Source organism: Mixophyes fleayi, chromosome 4 (assembly GCF_038048845.1).
Source record: "Mixophyes fleayi isolate aMixFle1 chromosome 4, aMixFle1.hap1, whole genome shotgun sequence".
Classification (NCBI taxonomy): Eukaryota; Metazoa; Chordata; class Amphibia; order Anura; family Limnodynastidae; genus Mixophyes; species Mixophyes fleayi.
Window position 1 is genome coordinate 322,717,800 of NC_134405.1, and position 21,492 is coordinate 322,739,291.

Consider the following 21,492-nt stretch of genomic DNA (forward strand, 5'->3'; position numbering starts at 1 on the left):
AGAAGCATGTAAAGTTGATTCAGAACACATGATCTTGGCCACTATTAAACGCATGTCATCAGCTTGCAAGCAAATCCCCGGAGCACAGACAAGTGCACTGGCGAGCACAGGAACACATTCTCACTAAGAATGACTTAATTCCCACAGGAGGCCTTATAACGTCTCCTTACTGCGGGCAAGGGATTGTTAAGCTTACATCTGTCTTCAGATCAGAAAAGAGCGTGGCGCTCCGTGTCCAATATACATGAAAATGTATCATCGGATGTACAAACAGGTCCCCTGGCAGTCTATAAGAGGATCAGTCTGATCGGGTTACTGCCTGGGAGGATTTTTGGCACCCACAAGGTATCTTCTATAACCCTTAATGGTGCATGGAGTACTTGTAGGGTCCATTTGGAATAATTGTATTTTTGAGGAGTGGGCTAAGGTTACGGTTACGAGCCTGGCTTATCCCTGTGGTATGGGGAGGGTGAGGAGGTTGAAGCAGGTCATGAGCTAAAGGGGGACAGGCAGAAAACGCCAACTATCTCTGCTATGTACAGGGGAATCCTGCTCATCCATCACACATGCAGATGGATTACAAACATCATTTCAAGAAACAAGCTTAAAGTGTACCCATCACCCACCTACATGCTTACCCACAGTGGGAGCAGCCATGTTTTGTGCCGAGCCCAATAGTCACCAGGACGCAGCCAATCAAGTCACTAGGAACAAGTGACATCACTGAGGCGCCACATGTCAAATAATGGTTCAGCCCACAAAACGTCTGCCTACATTGTATGTAGAGGATGGGTCCACTCTAAACCAGACCTGTCATCTTAAATTATCATTTATAACTAATTTATAGTAAAACTACCCATTTTCATTAGGATCCCCGCCCCCCCAAATGTTATATACAGCTGTTGAGTCATGCTCTTTAAGACAATAACGAGGTTACAGAGAACTGCCTGGAATTAGCCTGAACATCTGCAAATTTAATTTCCTAAACTATAATGACATTCTGCATAAGGAGTAGACAGACCCCTATGAGTGCCACTGTTAACATTTCACAAAAAACACTCATGTGGAGAAGTGCTGGGATTTATTTGCCCAAAATTGGATAACTCCCATTACTTAGGTTGTCCCCCACATACAGATAACCAGCAGGTCTGGGGAAGTCCCACATCCAGGCTCGACAACTTGGAGAAGTGGTAATGGGTGCAGCGCTTAGTGCGGTGTTTTGTGGAATTGCTGACGTGGCTCAGCCACAGTGGTCCATATGCTGCCCTAGGAGGTGTATACATTAGTCCTTCCAGCCTCTCCAGGGCATCCAGTACTGGAGAAAAGGACTGCTACTGCGCCGGAATGGAGGAGATATTTAGGAAACACGTGGGGTTCAGACATGGGGCTCCTGCAGTTCTACCACTTAGGGAGAAGGTACATTAATTATTTAATCCCCAAAATAAAAAAGAAATTAACCGGAGTTCACCTTTAAGAAACCATTTGCTGGTATATTTATGTACAGTTAGTGTGATGACAGCAGGATAATAAGAGAAACAACGTCAGCTATGGGGATTTAGATGACAAGAATATTTTTTATTTTATTTTTTTTTTTATTCTTGTGAGACACACGACACCGAAGGTTCCTCACATGCCGCTGCGAGCCTGTAAATATCCATAGCACAGTTCAAATTAGGACAACCGAGGAAACCCCTGAAAAAAAATTAACTCCTAGGGGGTATATTTACTAAACTGCGGGTTTGAAAAAGTGGAGATGTTGCCTATAGCAACCACTCAGATTCTTGTTTAGTACATTCTACAAAATGACAGCTAGAATCTGATTGGTTGTTATAGGCAACAGCTCCACTTTTTCAAACCCGCAGTTTAGTCACTATACCCCGAATCTGCCCTGTCACCTGACTATAGTCACATGTCTTACCTTACTCAGGATCACTGACACTGCAATACAGGAAATTGTCTGGGTCCTGGAGGTGTTGAAGTAGTCCAGGGGTGGTATAAGTTATTATTGGTAAATTCCACATGAGCTCTGTTACGCTGTGCTCCCTTCACTGCATGCTGAATATAATGCTTAAGGGGCTGTATGGTCTGGGGGCAGGGGAGCATCTGTTGCCAGGGCCGGGCCCATAGTGGGCTACCTTGGGCTGGGTCACCTGCATTTTCTCCCTTTAAAATGTTTCCAATAGGCTGCTAACACCCACATAATAGGACTAGCAAGACAAAGTAATGTGTCTAGTTAAAGTTCCATGAAGGTGCACAGAAAGAATAGCTGATGGTCCAAAATTGGGCATCGGGTCTAACAGGCTCTAGATTCATGTTTCTATACATAACAAACGTCCTGTTGTAGAGAATAGGATTGTCATTTTTAAGACTTTTGAAGGGCACAACGGGAAACTAAAGAGCGGAATTACCTTTAAAAGGATCATTTAATTCTAATTCTTTTTCTAACAAACATCCTGACCCTGACTACTAAACTCTGAGGGCCTGAGTCTGTAAGGAGAGCAAAGCAAAACAAAGGAGTAGGTTAATGGGCTGCTATCAAGTTTACCCCAGTCTCTCTCTCAGTCTCTGTGTGTATGTTAGGGGATTTAGACTGTAAGCGCCAATGGGGCAGGGACTGATGTGAGTGAGTTCTCTGTACAGCGCTGCGGAATTAGTGGCGCTATATAAATAGCTGATGATGATGATTATGATGAAGGAGTACGTTTGCTCCTGGACAAAACCATGTTACAATGCAAGGGGTGCAAATTAGTTTATTATTTTGCACATAAGATAAATACTGGCTGTATTTTCATCTAGCACACAAATACTTGATAGCTTTATTTTTACACTGAAATTTAAAGTTGATCTAGGACATGCCCTACCCCAGCTATACCTCTGTCCTCACATTTTAAATTTACCTCCGTTTCCAATGCAACATGGATTTGCCCAGGTGCAAAGTTACTCCTTTTTTATGCTTTACTTTCCGTAATGACTCCCTGAGGGTCACATGACAGGCGCTCCAGCAGTTCTGGGAAACCCACCCCCGATAGGGCGCCAACCACTGCTGTTCTCTGCTCAGCAACTTCAGAAGGGGAGTAGAAAACTGGGCCAGTTGCACCACCAGCTGCGGCTCTGTCCAATCAGTGCCGGTGTTATAAACTCAGAGCTGGCTGCGATGGAACAATGCAGCTCTGGTGGTGGCAGCACGGTGGCTCAGTGGTTAGCACTTCCTCCTCACAGCACTGGGGTCATGAATTCAATTCCCGACCATGGCCTTATCTGTGTGGAGTTTGTATGTTCTCCCTGTGTTTGTGTGGGTTTCCTCCGGGTGCTCCGGTTTCCTCCCACACTCCAAAAACATACTGGTAGGTTAATTGGCTGCTATCAATTGACCCTAGTGTGTGTGTGTGTCTATCTATCTGCCTGTCTGTGTATATTAGGGAATTTAGTCTGTAAGCTCCAATGGGACAGGGACTGATGTGAGTGAGTTCTCTGTACAGCGCTGCGGCATTAGTGGCGCTATATAAATAAATGATGATGATGATGATGGTGCCTGGTCCCCCCAAACTACAGAAGTGCATGGCTTACACCTCTATAGAGCTGCTAGCTGACAGGAGGGGGTCAGCTTGTTAAAAATATCATTAATGTGGATTTACCATTTCATTTTGCCTCAGCGCTTATTTAATTTTATCAGTCACCTCTCATTTATGTTAATTAATCCAATAAATAAGGCTTTTCAAGCAGAATATGCCATGACCATATTATTTAAAATTAACAGTATCATAAAACTGAAATGCAGCAGACTAATATTAGGGGGATATTATTCCATTAATATAACGACCATGAGAACTAAGACTGTGATAAAGCCATTTGCATTTAGGGCTGACCTGGAACACACTGCAAAGCAAAAGGGATTATCTAAGTGCTGCGAGTTCCTCTCACTTTGGAGCTGGGCAGTGATGCCAAATTGCTGAAATCCTCATGGCCACCAACATTTTTTTATTTTTCCCCCCTCGTACTACTTAGTAAAAGCCGGGTCTGTATTTAGGAGTTGCCCTAGCAGCACTTCAATTTATAGAGCAGCCGGGAGCAGATGACACACCAAATACAGACACAGATAAATATAGACGTGTGTTCATTCTGTGATGTGCTGATATATATTCACGTCACGGGTTTGGCTGTTGACAACACTTGGATGCCTTAAAGAAACATATAGCAGACGTGTGTGGGATCTCTGCGTGCTGAATGGCACAGGCCGATGTTGATGACATCGTAGTGCAAACCTTGTCTATAGCGGTCCTCACTTACATCCTTTCATCCAGAGCTTCATATAGGAAAACCATACCTCCCAACATTGTGGTAGGCAGCACCGGGGTGGGGGCCTGGCCACAGCATGATGGCGGTGTGGCCACACCCTCGGGTGTGGCTACACCAGAGGCGCTAGGTTGTCCCGTTCTCCCCTCCCCTTCCCTCCCTTACCGCGTGCACCAGTGTACACGACACCCGAACATAGAATACTTCCCAACTTTCCCACCAATCAGGACAAAGCTGTCCTGATCGGAACAGAGCCCTCAAAAGGTGTTGTTGTCCATAACAATCAATCAGATGTCCGCTTTCATTTTCAAACCTGTACTAGAGAATAACAGCTATAATTCGATTGGTTGCTATGGGAAACATGACCTTTTCTACACAGTTACCATAGAAGCAGTTTCCATAACTGTCCCTCTTATTTTGCCGTTTTCAGACACCATCACATATGAACCCTGGAGACTTTGGTTCAGAAGCTTTCCAATGGATCAAAGTGCATGTCACGGGCACTAGGGGTTCTGCCCAGGATTCACCAGTTGATAATGCTTACCAGAGAGGCGGGGTTTACACAGCGATCCTCTGGACAGTAGGGTGAATAGTAGGAACGTATATAACAGCATATGGAGAGAGAATGCCAATGGAATAGATGAGAGTCAGCGACTTGCAGCTATACTGGTAGGAGAGTAGAGTGGACGTGAACAGGTGAAGGAAGGTAACGGGAGAGTCAGTGGTCTGCGTATAGCAAGTTGTACTACTGCTGTGAAGGGAAGACTTGTCCAGGTGCAGGTAGGTAACGGGAGAGTCAGTGGTCTGCGTATAGCAAGTTGTACCACTGCTGTGAAGGGAAGACTTGTCCAGGTGCAGGTAGGTAACGGGAGAGTCAGTGGTCTGCGCACAGCAAGTTGTACCACTGCTGTGAAGGGAAGACTTGTCCAGGTGCAGGTAGGTAGCGGGAGAGTCAGTGGTCTGCGTATAGCAAGTTGTACCACTGCTGTGAAGGGAAGACTTGTCCAGGTGCAGGTAGGTAGCGGGAGAGTCAGTGGTCTGCGTATAGCAAGTTGTACCACTGCTGTGAAGGGAAGACTTGTCCAGGTGCAGGTAGGTAGCGGGAGAGTCAGTGGTCTGCGTATAGCAAGTTGTACCACTGCTGTGAAGGGAAGACTTGTCCAGGTGCAGGTAGGTAGGTAGGTAGCGGGAGAGTCAGTGGTCTGCGTATAGCAAGTTGTACCACTGCTGTGATGAGGTGAGGACTTGTCCAGGTGCGGATAAGTGGAGGAGTGATAAGAGTCTATAACTGTATAAATACAATTGGAGAGCAGAGGAGCTAGTCCCAAACAGATATGCAGCGTCACAGCTAATAGTCTATACCGGGTATGTATACCGCTGCTGAGTAGAGAGGCTTGTCCAGAGCGGATATGCAGGATAACAACTGAAAGTCAATAACAAGTATGCATATCGCTGCTGAGTAGAGAAGCTTGTTCAAAAAGATATGCAGCGTAACGGCTAATAGTCTATAGTGGGTATGGATACCGCTGCTGGGTAGAGAAGCTTGTCCAAAGCGGATATGCAGGATAACAGCTGATAGTCAATAACAAGTATGCATACCGCTGCTGAGTAGAGAAGCTTGTCCAACGAGGATATGCAGGCACAGAAGGAGCGCTGAGAGACTGTAGCGGGTATGGGAACCGCCGATGAGCAGAGCAGGTAATCCAGCAGACAGCTGAAGACACGAGCAGGACACAGGAGTCAGTAGCGGGTATGGGAACCCCCGATGAGCAGAGCAGGTAATCCAGCAGGAAACTGAAGATACGAGCAGGACACAGGAGACACCTTCAGAGACTCACAGGGAATGAGACTCAAGATCAGGCAACGATACCATGGCCACAGGTGCCTTAAATAGGGAGAGGTGATTGATCCACCAATTAGGTTAAAAGCAAGGTCATAAGAGTTCATGGATGCTGCGCATGCGCAGTCCATCAAGGTGGCGGACGGCCGCGGCTCAGGACAGGCGCCGGCAGGAAGGATAGAGAACCACGCACCAGCGCAGAGGCACTCACGGTCCGGTGAGTGACAGTGCATCCGTTACCTAACCAGAGCGGAGCAGTTATTGTGTGGGCCGGACCAACACTCTTGAGAATGCAACCTATCAATTCATTAGGTACCAGTGACAATGTGCTGGTCCTGGTTCTGAGTTAGAATGAATTCAAATATATGTTATGCTCCAATCTACAATTGGAACACTAAATAATCAAATTATATCTGTGTGCCACTGAAGGCAAATACAGCAATAATTATGAGATCTAGGGGAGCGAGGAGTCTTTACAACAACAAAAAGTGAGTGGCTATTATATATATATATATATATATATATATATATATATATATATATATACACACACACACACACACACACACACACACAATATATATATATATATATACACACACACGTATTATAATATTAAAAATCTCATACATATGAGAAGCAGCTTAGACATAAATCTTTTAACGTCTCATGGGATCGGAAAGTTGGAGGTGCAACAAGAATCACATTGTTTCCTATCAGTACAGGGGTGTAAACTAATTACACGTAGATGATTCACTGCTTCAGGTGCCTATATTCTGCCAGCCAATTACAGCGTGCACAAAGCACGTCAATCCCGGTCATAGATCAGGAGGTAGATTTATCAAACTTTCTAAGGAAAAGTGGAGGTGTTGCCCATAGCAACCAATAAGATTCTAGTTAGTATTTTCGAGAATGTACTAGATCAATAAAAGCTAGAATCTGATTGGTTGCTACAGCCAACACCTTCACTTTCCTTTTTAGAAGCTTTGATAAATCTACCTCCGGGTCTCTTGGATCGAGTGCCTGGATCTAGCCGCACAACCTTAAAAGGGGGTTTTGAACTTTTGGGGGATTTTACACAGCTATCTGCACATGGTATCTGTCCCCTGAAAGGTAATACTAATGAGATCACTGCCGGAGAAGTTTCTGATAGTCCTGAGGTCTGTGAGAGCAATAATAAGCCAAACAGGTGTGACCATCGATACAGGAAAAGTCTGGTTAACTCACCTGTGATTCAAGCAGGGTCGCTTGTTAACCTTGTCATATGATCACTCTTCTAGAACTTGTCTTAACAGAACCAAACCAGACTACAGACTCATCCCATCATCTCTGTGATGTCATTACTTCCTAGAGAGTGTCTTATACTTGGTTAAAAGGTTTTTGCTTGGTAAAGCCATTTATTTCATGCTAATTAGCCCAGTAGGGGTCACTGTTCCAGTGGTGTCTAAGGTGTAGATTTAATAAAGCTTCTAAAAAGGAAAAGTGGAGGTGTTGCCCATAGCAACCAATCAGATTCTAGCTGTCATTTCCTAGGATGTACTGGACAAATGACAGCTAGACATAGGGAAGGAGATCTGTAACCAGGTACAGAGCGATCATCAATAGGAAAAATTATAATGAAATGGTAAAGTAAATAAATTCCTAAACTAGTTTTGTAATTATATATATATATATATATATATATATATATATATATATATTATATATATATATATATATAATGTCCATGATTTTAAAACATAACTACATATGATGGACGCTCTCCCCACCTACCGTGCTGGTGCTTTGTCTTCTGGTTCCTCTGTGCCCTGGCATACAGCACCACCTGCTGGACCACGTCCAGCTGCTCTTGGAGCTGCGGGAAATGGAAATCAGTGCATTCCTGGCAGACTGTGGCAAAATCTGAAATATGACGGAAAGCAATGCTTACTATGTATTACAGCAGGTTCAGAATCAGCACACACCATTACAGCAGGTTCAGTATCGGCACACACCATTACAGCAGGTTCAGACTCAGCACACACGATTACAGCGGGTTCAGTATCGGCACACACCATTACAGCAGGTTCAGAATCAGCACACACCATTACAGCGGGTTCAGTATCAGCACACACCATTACAGCGCGTTCAGAATCGGTACACACCGTTACAGTGGGTTCAGTATCGGCACACACCATTACATCAGGTTCAGTAGCAGCACACACCATTACAGCAGGTTCAGTATCAGCACACACCATTACAGCAGGTTCAGAATCGGCACACACCATTACAGCAGGTTCCGTATCAGCACACACCATTACAGCAGGTTCAGTATGAGCACACACCATTACAGCGCGTTCAGAATCGGCACACACCATTACAGCGCGTTCAGAATCGGCACACACCATTACAGCGCGTTCAGAATCGGCACACACCATTACAGCGCGTTCAGAATCGGCACACACCATTACAGCAGGTTCAGTATGAGCACACACCATTACATCAGGTTCAGCATCGGCACACACCATTACAGCAGGTTCAGTATCAGCACACACCATTACAGCGCGTTCCGAATCGGCACACACCATTACAGCAGGTTCAGTATCAGCACACACCATTACAGCAGGTTCAGTATCAGCACACACCATTACAGCAGGTTCAGTATCAGCACACACCATTACAGCAGGTTCAGTATCAGCACACACCATTACAGCAGGTTCAGTATCAGCACACACCATTACAGCAGGTTCAGTATGAGCACACAACATTACAGCAGGTTCAGTATCAGCACACACCATTACAGCAGGTTCAGTATCAGCACACACCATTACAGCAGGTTCAGTATCAGCACACACCATTACAGCAGGTTCAGTATCAGCACACACCATTACAATGCTTTGTGAATCAGCAATTAAGGGATTGTTCACACATTTTAGACTTTAATGAAAGTCTTCATGGCTTAAAATAGTAGACGATATATTCACTATGGGGAACAGGACAGTAAAAAAAAACAAATAAAAGTGCATTTAGCATTTAATGTAGGTAGAAAACTGTACAACTGACAACTGTACTGAATATGTGAATAGGATCTTAAAATAGCCTACAAGCCGCAGTGCAGCAATAACTGATTTATAGCTGATTAAAAGCACACTTGCTTTATTGTATGAAAGTTTTCCCATATGTTTATCTAATGGAGATCTGTGATGGTGTCTGCTACAAACATCAGTTTACCAGCTAACTTGTAACCACCATTGCTCTTGATACCCATTCAGTAAGAGCATCTCCTCATGTGTTAGATGAAAAGAGACCACTCGTGGCTGCCTGCTCTGTACAAATAAATCCCACAGCAAGGTCTTCAGGTAAAGACCGAAGACCGGTCATAAACATAGAAAGTATCCTGCACACGAATGAAAATGTTGAGGTCGGTGTCTCTAACTACTGAAACAGCTGTTTCCCCACCTTCAGGCCAGAAGTGGTACTGCAGGTGTTCTCTACGCTCAATCAGTTCTCATTTACGTGGAAATCCAGACACCTCTCTAAATCTGCCATCATTATGGACCTCAATAGACAATGCTCATGTTACTGGTTATTACAGGTGAGATCTAATCCCAATATGAAGGATCCCATAAAAAATCAAAAAGAGGAAATAAAGCTAGGAAGAATTTCTGAAAAGCACATTTGTTCAGCTCCATTGAAGAGGCCGGATGAGCAGTTCGCAGGTCAGATAGATGGGATGTTGCCCAAAATAGGGCACCCCTGTAACTTTAGTGCTTTTGTGTATGAGCTAATCCTACCTCTTTTAATTCCGCTGTAAGAATTAATGCGGTTGTCCACCAACAAGACCAGACCACATAAAGACGTTGAATAGAGAGAGAGGGCCGTTTGTAGCCTAAGTAACTTCACTCCGCTCCGGTGATTCCGTTTGTGTCTGCAGAAATCCAGCATGTCGGCTCTGAGCAGCCTCAGATTGTGCATGGTCTTCAGCTGCGCCCCTAGAGACAATGAGACACCTTGATATATCAACCCATCTACATGACAGGAGGGGAACCTCTGGCACTCCAGCCGCCGGGAGACTACAAGTTCTCCAGCTGTAGGGAATGCTGGTACTTTTAGTTCCACTAGAGCTGCAATGTCAGAGGTCACCTACCTCAATTTAGAGAAGAAAAAATAAATAAATTATAATAACTGCATAAAATGATTAATACTGGAAATTTAATGATCCCCTATTGTGTTTACTTCTATCATTTAACAAAGTCAGAATAAGAGACGTGCAAGGTTTTAGTTTCAATTCCTATACTATGTAACCTGAGGTTATACAGGGATTCTCCATCTGAAACAAATAACTAGATACTGCCTTGAAATGTATAATCCAAGTAACATACAGAGAGGCGGGGCTCGCATACAGACAGGCGGGGCTCGCATACAGACAGGCGGGGCTCGCATACAGACAGGCGGGGCTCGCATACAGAGAGGCGGGGCTCGCATAGAGAGGCGGGGCTCGCATACAGAGAGGCGGGGCTCGCATACAGAGAGGCGGGGCTCGCATACAGACAGGTGGGGCTCGCATACAGAGAGGCGGGGCTCGCATACAGACAGGCGGGGCTCGCATACAGACAGGCGGGGCTCGCAAACAGACAGGCGGGCAAACAATTGCAGGCAATACTGTCTGCTTTTACACTGCAGCAATGACCGAAAACTAACAGGAATGAAAAGACAACGCTTGACTTTTACTAGGCAGGATGGGGCGAGTTCTACAACTGTACTATGCACTGCACACAGGTAGCAAACTAAAAAAAGATAAAGAAATGTAATAGCCTCTACTTGCATATTATAGCTCTATAATACAGAACTGTGCTGTAAACAGCAGAAAGTGAATAAATTAGTCTCCAACACAATCTGTCACCAACATAATCTGCCATACTGATGACATCTCACGCAAGCACCGATCACATACGGGTCTGCTGCTGTGCCCTCTGGCTCTCACCCCTGGGGATCTATTTACAGACACACTAACACCCAGCTAAGTCTTGAGGGTTCTTACCCAGGTGTATTGTAAAACTTTCCTCCAGCTGCCCCTGCTCCTCATACAAAGGGCGACTGGAATCCGCAGATTCCTGGAGGTGACTTGACTGCACCTTAATTTCTTCACTATGAAATAAGAAGAGTAAGATAATGTCATAGGTAGATGGAGAACAAACGAGAAGACTGCAGTATATGTATAGTGTTAGAGAGTCGGCCTATATATAACATACGTCACAATGTGTGCACACAGACTGTTATATTTCAGTCTCTCCCCCTTTCACATTTGTTTTTGGACAGGAGAATGAGGGGATGAACAGATACTCGCATAGAGATCATTGATCACTTTGGAGTACCAGACTGACAGTGCACACGGGAGCTTTACATGTGATCAGGGAGCCGGGACTGTTGGAGCTTGTCCTGCTTCCTCCGTCCAGGATCTGTTACTCTCTATGCGCACTCAGTCCATTACTCCAGAGATCAATGACACACACAACTCATAGGTAAGAATATGGCTTTATTCTAGATAGATCACAGCCCCTATTATAAAGCATTTATCACGCCTACTTTGTAGCTGGTCTTGCTTATTTACCACTGGCTCTACAGGGATCCTAGATGGAATATATATCTCGTTTATAGAATTTCTTCTTCCATTTCACTTTCAATAAATTTTTAGTTGAACACAAGTTATTCAATGCAAAGAACCAGATTTCTCTTACTATAAATATTATTATTAGCATTACTATTAATGAGTATTAGCTGCCATGCTACTACACAAATCCATGGACAATAATACCCTAGCCAGGTTATAATAAGAATCATCATAACCACATCCATAGGTAATCTAGTTCATGACACACTACAATAGAGGAATACCTGCTCCACCTTTACCAATCAAAACACACTCTTCCAGACATAGGAGTACCCTCTTTCACTGATCAACAAGAGTAATACACAACATATATTATTTTCGTGACTTTCTTTACTATAATACCGCTTTGTGTACGGGAGGTGTATGTGACACACTCAAATCTTTACGGTAAACCATAAACTATACAGAAATGTACTTGGGAGTGACCAAGGCCTCTGTCGTATTATCTTCACCGGCATGGACTGTGTGCGGGTTGGCATTGACTCGGCTGCTATTTTGAAAGATGCACGTTAAGCTGGCGTTGACTTCAAGAGTTGCTGTGATCAGCTATTGGTGTATGACCTTAACGTGCCAAGCGATCCTGCCTTGTACTATACTCTCTGCTAGATGCACATTATGATCTCCACGTGTTGGGAGCTCAGTCTGAAATCTGCACTCACCTTATAAAACTGTTGTTTGGATTCTTGAGGTCCTGGTGTAACTTTATCACCCACTCCTGGTACTCTTGTTTCTGGATGGTAGATAACTGCTTCAGCTCTGTACTCCATTTATTTTCCAGTATCTGCAAAAAAAATACACAGAAAACAGAAACATTATGAGACAATAATTTAATCGACCACTAAATCCCCCACAGTAGAGATGAACCATTAAGGTAAACTATATTGTTCAGTAGTAACACGAACATTCCGCTGTAGATCTGTTACGGGTCAAAAAGCTCCAGTCGTTTGAGTTACCGTGACTGGCCTGTCACCCGCGTTTGAATCAACCAATCCACACTATGCATTTCTACGAAGCAAGTGTGCAAAGCCGGCATTCAAACTCTGCCTGCTCAGTTATAGAAGCCCCTTCCTCCTAACATGGCAACTGGCTGCAGAGGACTGAGACAGCGTGCTGGATAGACATAGCCTAGTATAAACACACCAGTTGTTTCATGCATATTATTCTGCTCAGTAATACACAGCCTTTGGAATATATTAATTTTAAGTAGTGACAAATCAGCTATGAATTACTCCAGCTGTACTCAAACAGGGCTATCCTGTAGTATCCGTAGTGCCGGAGAACTAGATTTGGGAACATGTCTTCCAGACACCGTGTTATGCATCACCTGCTGAGACTCGAAATGCTGCGCCGCTACCGAGTTGACATCTTGGTCACTTAGCGACTTCCCCAGTTCCTGCATCACTTTATTCATCTCTAATCCTTGGCTGTGGGGGCAAAACAGATCATTCTTGTCAGAAAGATTATTGCATGCATAGAATGTTTGTTTTCAGGTTGCTAAAGAATTATTATGAAAATATTACAGTACTCTTATATGCTCTATGTGTACACTACTTAATTTAATATATTTACTGATAGTTTTCAAATGGCCTAAAATAGATTATTAGGATGAATGCACAAATGCAGATATGGTCGTTCATCCTTATCTCCCCATGAAAGCAGAACTATGTTAAAAAATGTCCCCATGTTAATTCTCCTCAACACATAGAGCAGAAGGGCCGGCATCCCATGTCTGGCACCAACGCGGTCTGCAAGACGCTGAGCTCACCCACCATAATTCTCCAGGCTCACAATCGGGTAAGAGGGGAAAACAAAAAGGGCTTTGTGCAGAGTAGTTGTCTGCAAACTGATTAGACAAACCTTGATCGAAATGCGTTAGTTCAAATATCTACTTGTGGCTTTAGAGTATTGTGACATTTGGTTTCAAAAGAAGATATTGTGATTCAGACAAGTCTTGGAGCACAAGAATAAATAGAAATACCGCTCTCTTAATTTCTTCAGCTCAACATCTCTTTCACCCAGCAGCTCCGAAATGCTGACAAAGTAATTGTGCTCCAGGTTCAGAAGTGTCTCGGAAGCCGGGGAATGGATAAGGTCATGGTAGATATCGGCGAAATCTTCATCCCGATTGGGTTCCTCTGGACGCGCATGTTCTAGTGTTGTCTGTAGGGAGAGAATATGGAAATTCTAGTATGTGCAGAATACAGTATAACCTGCGGTTCAAAGTGGATCTGAGACCTGCACACAGTGGGGACGGCCATGTTGTGGGCTGTAGAACTATTTATGAGCAAGTAGTCTATCAATCCAATAACCAATCAGGAACTCATAAAACAGTAGCCAGGCAGGACTTAGTGTTCTCAATAGTTTCTAGCAAAGGAATTGGCTCCGTACTGGTACAGCCCACTAAATGGGTGGCTCCACTTTATTGTAACCACATTATTATCAACATAATCACATTATAGTAATAATCTTCTTTTATTACATTTTATACAGAACTTTATAGAGATTTCTATACAATTTTGTCAGGACCCGGTATTATTATTATTTTTTATTTACATAGCGCCAATTATTAATTATCATTCACATCAGTCCCTGCCCCATTGGAGCTTACAGTCTAAATTCCCTAACATACACACACACAGACCGAGAGAGACGAAGGTTAATTTAATAGCAGCCAATTAACCTACCAGTATGTTTTTGGAGTGTGGGAGGAAACTGGAGCACCCGGAGGAAACCCACACAAACACGGGGAGAACATACAAACTCCACACAGATAAGGCCATGGCTGGGAATCGAACTCATAACCCCAGTGCTGTGAGGCAGAAGTGCTAAACACTAAGCCACTGTGCTGCCCTCCTTCACTTCAAGTGTCATCTACGGATTTTATATTTTCAATGCCATATCTGCACTTGCTGTAGGTTACACACCCAAAATCAGCAACTGATTACAATCACTGCACGGTTCAAACCTTAGATCGGCCTTGCAAATTAGTCCACCCAGATCACTCCGGTCATTTATAGTTCCCGCCGGCAGAATGAGTTGTGTTTTGGCAATTTATGTGAGCAGAAAGTGTCAAATGCCGTCTATATTGGAAATTGTAATTAAATAGATTGTGCAGAACTACAGACACTGCATATAAAAGGCCACCTCAATCAGACACACATTAACACAACTATACAATATATTTTCTCATAGTAGCAGAGTTCTACTGCCCCCTAGTGGCACTCTCTTTATATCACCCAACTGAATAAACTAATCAATGTAATGAAACTTATCACAAATTTCCCGGGTATTTGTCTTGTATATTTAGCGCTTGAGCTATGGAGAAATTTTAAAGTGCACCAGTGGCTGCCTCCTCTGGGTCTCTTACACACAGTGGAGGCAGCCATTTTATTCCTGTGAAGGCAGCCGATACATTTACTAGTGATGTCACAAGCTCCTAGTGAAGTGATAGGCTGCATTCAGATTGGTTCATGCAAAAAAAAAAAATGGCCGCCAACTCTATATATAAGTGAGTGTCGTACTTTAACCGATTCATGGCCAGGCAATCCCTTCTAGATGCTTGTAATCAGCAGAGATAAACCCAGGGGCAGTGAATGCATAATATACATAAACATTCAAAAAAGGACAGTATGAGCCATCTACCATAACAGGGTTAATACAGAGAGGAAAGGGCAAACATACTATTTATTTATTAACAGAGAACAGAGGAAAGAGCTGGAAACAGAGGTTTATTTATTTAAACATAATTTTGTACTGTAAGCTTTCTGATAGGCCGTCACACCGGTCACATGGTCACGAACTATTCCAGTTCGAAGTCAGTTAAATAGAAACCAGCTGGTAAAGTGGTTCTAGAATCCAGACTATTCCCGTCTCTTCGCTATAAACAGCCCATTTGCTTTCTCACCTCCGTATAGGCTTTCATCCAGGTATTGGCCAACGTCCCAACGTCCAACTGACTTGACCTCACCGCTTCCAAGGCCTGCTCAGCTTCTCTGTCAAAATCTTTAATGGTTTCCTCCTCCACGAACTGACAGAGGGATTTTTTAAGACCTGTTAAAATGGAGAGAAAATATTAAAACCATATTGACTACATTGGTTGTTTCCATGGCTACAGATGTTGCTAAGGAAGGTCAGCTGTTCACTAACTAGCTATCAAATGGCAGCAACAGACTGATTCTGAGCTTTCAACAGGCAATTTCATTCAAAAGTCATATTTCAAGTATTACAAACTATTGAAATGAGTTGCAGCACTCAGCATTATGATGTTAATTAGGCTACATAATTTTTATGCAGTTATCCTTTAATCAACTCTTCTCAAAATACTGCCTTAAAAATATAATACATTATATATAAAAATGTGATAGCTGACTTACAATATAGTTAACAGCAATACATTCCAACGATAAGCATATGGAGTAACTGGATATTTGATAAACTGAAGTCTCTGTGCACAGATCTGATTGGTCAACACTGTTTTAAAATGAGTTCCTATTAGAATTCCCACAATGCACTCCTGATGAAGCACCAAGTTGACTGTATGAACTTCATTTGGGTAGTTCTCAAAAGTATTATGGGGTGTTGACTAATATATGTGTTAGACAGATAAAAATGAACATTTTGGGCAAAATGAAATGCACATCAGCATATTTTTCAATTAAAAATGCACCCTTAACATTATATATTTGCTTAATGGACTTTAAATTATAGTGCTTGAACGTTCACACATCTACTGCAATTTCATTTAGTTTTATGGAGGTATTTTTGAAGGTCGGTATATCTCATGCAAAGTTGGCACAAACACCATCTGGTGGTCTTGTGCCTGTACATTGTAGTCCTGTAACTCAGTGGTATTCAACTAGATGTAAGCCCCTATACCTGGGAGGTGAGTGCATCTGATTTTAACTGCATGTTAATAATGTTTTAAGCATATAGGTCAGTGTAGGACCTGCATACAATGAGGTGCCCTTGATGCTGGGATGCAGGCGTAAATGTTTTGATCAAAATATGAACCAATACCTCATGTTTACATTTTGCCAGATACACACAGATATGCAGTGTTAAGGATAAGCACTGATGAAATAAAGTATTTTTATTGAGATTTTTTAGTTACAACATACAAATAACATATTTGACATCTAATCTAACTAACATCTATCTCTGCCTATGCCACTATAAACATTATACAGTGACATCTAGTGAACTTTAAGGGTGATGATATCATAGCGTTTTCACTACACTCCAGGTCAGATCAATTGTAGCTGCATAGGGCTGAGAGTTATCCATCCACCTGGTGACTCTCCAAACCCCTCATATCATCCTGATGAAGGTGATAACATAACTTGATTCATACCAGTGGTGCCATATCTTATGGTATTTATGTATGGCCTTTCTACTTTCATACATGAACCTCTCATGCCTCCATACTTCACTAACTAGACTGATCCAGTGAGGTACACTCGGTGGTTCAGTCGCCATCCATGCCCTAGCTATAATAACCTTAGCCAGGGAGGTTAAGGTAAATATATATTTGAAGAGTGGTTAACTTAAATTTTCTTCTAATGTAGTGCCAAACAGACAGATCTTGGGGCATAACGAAGGGGTCACAGGTAGTGTGGAGGAGATGAAGTCCCATATTTGGCCCTAGAAGGACTGGACAACTGGGCATTACCATAAAAGATGCCCTCAGTGATACCTCACCCACCTAGGGCACTCCGCAGATGTGCACAGTCCCATCATGGGCATCTTGGCTGGTGTTAAGTACACTGTGTGTACAATGTAAAAATGGATCTGCTGGAGCCTAAGACAAGATGTGGGGTGTCTAGTACTTCCCACCACCACTCCATCAGATAGAACTCCTAGATCAGTTTCCCATTTTATTCTGAGCAGATCTAATCCTCTCAGGGACACCTGAGGTAACAATAAGGCACAGAGCACAGAAATAGTTTTATATGACCCTACAGATCGGAATATATTTTTAATCGGACAATATGACATATGAAGCAGACCTTCAGCAAACTGGGCCCTCGGTGCATGTCTCAGCTGTAGATACCGGAAGAACTGATTGTTAGGTAATGGGAAGGTCGCTCTCAATTGTTCATATGTAGCTAATTGACTGTCTATATATATTTGACCAATGGTGTGAATTGCCGCATCCTTCCACATCACTGAACCCTCCAACCAGCTTCCTGAAAACAGTATTGAACAGTATTTAAGGATAAACGCTGACAACAACTGTCTTTTTGTTTTGTACTCAACCAGTATACTGACCGCGACATGTACACAGCTGCCTATCCAAAATAGACGACAGTGTCTCAGGAGGCTTCCAACCTCTTCCCCGGGTCTGAGGCATTGGAAACTGCCTACCATGTTTTTGTCAGCACCTTGCACATGCTGGCTGGTTAGAAAACCAGAAAAGGGCCTTATAAATGGGGCCCACCCTTCTCTCTTCATTTATATCCCAGGGACCCTTATACCAGCTCTTCCTATAGCAGAACACACTTTTTGAGAAGGTTTTTCTCACTCACAGACAATCTCCCTGGGGTTTAAAAGCATACAAGACAGCCTGGGACATTTACCTCTGTCGTTCACCACTTGTCCAGTGCTTCTGTCACACTACTTTAAAAATGTATTCTGCACAGCTCAGTTTGACTCCTGTTGTCTAGAACTGTGATGAAAACATGTGGCCCTAGGTCTTACATAGGGGCGCACATTAACTTTGAGATGACGAGTCAGATCAAACAATGATATCAGAGCACCAGAGTGAAGTGTTTACCCATCCCAACCAGTAGGTTAACCTACAGACTGCTAATCAAGCTGTTGGAACAATGACACCCGGCCTTGGACCAACCTGCTGTATAAATGGTGTAAACGCACGGCTCTCACTGTGCATCATCAGAACCACTAGTACGGGGGATTAAACAGTGGAAATGACTGTAGTACGAAGGGCCGCATGTGACGCATCTGTCAACCTATAATTGCCCTCCACCGGTCTAGAAACACTCAACAAATGTGTCCCTTGCACCACATCACTCAATCTGATCCAGTGGATAAATAACACGTGGATAGGTTGTACATCTCCAATATCCCACATCATTTTATCATTATTACACATACAAGCTGATTCTTTGTCTCTAATATTATTTTATTGATTTGATTTATATTATCAAGACCCCTAACAAAGGAGGCATGATCATCAATATTCTGTTGGTTTTGAAAAAAAAACAAAAACACATAAAGCCATTATTTCCTACAATACATTTTAAAGGCTGTGTATTACTAAGCTGAATACTACACATAGATTACCTGGAATGCTTACCGTGACTCGATAACTCCAGCATGCTCGCTCTCACTCTTCTACAGGAGGTTGTCATGTTAGTAGAAAGATGCTTATCTAACAGAGCAGACACAGACTGACTAACAGGCTGGCTTACTTGGTATAAATAAACCATGCGGATTGGTGGGTTCATACCCAGGGAAATGACCAGTGATGTAAAACCAGCTCAAATGTTTTGGGGTGTTTTTATTTAAATGAAGTGTTTTAACTCGTGTGTGTGTGTGTGTGTGTGTGTGTGTGTGTGTTTTATTTACATTTTTCCTTGGGGCACTACAGGTCCCAGGGCATGCTGACACTTCTGGTTCCCCAAGTGTCAACATGCCTTGGCAGCCATGGGTATGCTGGTGCCTGCTAGTACCAGCCTAGGCTGACAGCACTAGGGTTGGTTAAGCCTTTTAGGGGGGAAGGGTGGCACGCTGGTTTTTAAACCTTACATTTCGCTGCTGTTTTAAGCCTACTGCTTGATGTCGACATTTTGATTGCTGACTTTACAAACTGCAGACATTCTGTCGACCTTATGGTGTAGACATTGTGACTGCCGACATTTTAACGGTTGACTTTTCATACCATACCCAACAATACATCTATGTAATAACATATCAGACGTTTTACACAAGTTATAACACACAAATCTGACAATAAAGCAGGAAGGAGTTTGGGGCCGCAGGTGAAGGCTAGAAGGGCCACATCTCTGCACTATAAGTTATTTAATTTATTAGCTATTTTGTTTGGATAGACTTTAAGACAAAAATGTAAATCTCATTATTTTTATTCTTAGAATGAATGACCCCGTAGTTGTCACTGCTGCAGCCTTTCACCCCGGTCTCAAATATACAAAACAGGTTAGTGTGTGTAGTGTAAATGCACAATAGATCCGTATCCCTCAGACTGTAAGTCCCAGGGGCAGCAGACTTACCTTGCTCTATAAAACAAGGCAGCCTGTGCAGCAGCATCAGACGTCCATGTAAGTGATTAAGGTTTTCTTGGACGGGGAATTGGAGCGGGACGGTTAAAACAAAATTCTGAGATCCAGCTTGGAACTTGTACACGAAATCCCTCTCTTTGCAGCACGGTTTTACTTTTCCAGGCTTCATTGTGTCTTCAACAGCAGCTAAAACACAACATACAGTGCTCAGTGTATTATGGTTAAAGGGAAACTATACTGCCTCTATTATGCCGGTCAAAAAGGCCCTATTGTTAAATAATATTATTAAAACCTTCACATCTTCTATATGCCAGATATAGTTCTCCATAGCTTGTCTTGTCTTATATAGAACGCTACACAATACCACTTCTCTTGTTCTCTATACCAGATGTAATGCTCGTGTTCTGTCCTTGTCTTATATAGTAATCTGCACAATACCACTTCCCTTGTTCTCTACACCAGATGTAATGGTCCTGATCTGTCCTTGTCTTGTACAGGAATCGCACAATACCACTTCTCTTGCTCTGTGTAAACAGATCCCAGTTGTTTCAGTAATTATTGACTGTTACTCAACATCACCGATCCTGTTCTGTACGCTGAATATAATTCTCAATATCTTTTATCTGTAAGCCTGGACCAATGCACAGTGCTAATGATGTTTTTCTGTGTATGCTCCATGGGAACTGTATTTAAAAATTACCATTTATAACGCAACATCAGGGCTGTTGAGATGGAAAACAAACAAACATTATGAAACAGAAACTAAAACCATCCTTGTTAAAGTTTAGAGGATCACAGGGGTTTAGTAAAAAGTAACAAATTATTTCTGTGAATGCAAATGTTTCTAGAATCCCCTCCTCCCGCAGTACCACTTGGCATTTTCCAAATCTACAAATGTTTACTACGTTCTCTCATTGATCTATATAAATGTTTACCTAACATCTCTTATAGCCACAAATCTATAACCAGTACCGCCTTATGTCTATATATTTACTATTGTATGTGTGCAAATATATATATCTGATACCACCTTCTCTACATACTCAATGTCTCAGGTTTTTATTGTATATGTTTATATGTAAATTAAAATATTTATTTGCATATATATGGCTGAAGATACCCTGAGACATGACATTGATCCCCCTTCCCTGGAATGTTGCACCTTCCTAAAGCCCCAGCTCTGTACGGATCAATGCAGAAATCAGCTGCCCCAGCTTTGATTGACAGCTGGAGGTTCTGCAGCAGCTGCAGCCCGGGCCCTGCTGGGTGATCCCTGAGTGTGTCACTGCGCCCTCTAGTGGCTGTTCCCTGTCCCTGGCGGCTTTACCTGTGTCAGCCACGTAACCGAATCTCCGTGTGTTGAGCACCGGGCGGATATTTCACATTTACATTATATACATTGACAGCAGCTCTCTTTCCCGGTGCCCCATGATCCTTTGCGCACTACGGGT

The 21,492-nt window shown here is 42.9% G+C and overlaps 1 protein-coding gene across 1 annotated transcript in view; it reads right to left on the bottom strand.

Moving 5' to 3' along the window:
* The window catches only part of FERRY3 (FERRY endosomal RAB5 effector complex subunit 3), a 41,096-nt gene extending 19,604 nt beyond the window's left edge, over positions 1-21,492 (bottom strand). The window contains exons 1-9 of the mRNA XM_075210205.1: positions 21,369-21,492; positions 20,033-20,227; positions 15,688-15,833; positions 13,762-13,943; positions 13,108-13,207; positions 12,443-12,564; positions 11,154-11,260; positions 9,907-10,104; positions 7,907-8,035 (exon numbers count right to left, since the gene is read on the bottom strand). Of these exons, the coding sequence (XP_075066306.1) occupies positions 7,907-8,035; positions 9,907-10,104; positions 11,154-11,260; positions 12,443-12,564; positions 13,108-13,207; positions 13,762-13,943; positions 15,688-15,833; positions 20,033-20,210 (1,162 nt within the window). The 5' untranslated portion in view covers positions 20,211-20,227; positions 21,369-21,492. The remainder of the gene's footprint in view (positions 1-7,906; positions 8,036-9,906; positions 10,105-11,153; positions 11,261-12,442; positions 12,565-13,107; positions 13,208-13,761; positions 13,944-15,687; positions 15,834-20,032; positions 20,228-21,368) is intronic.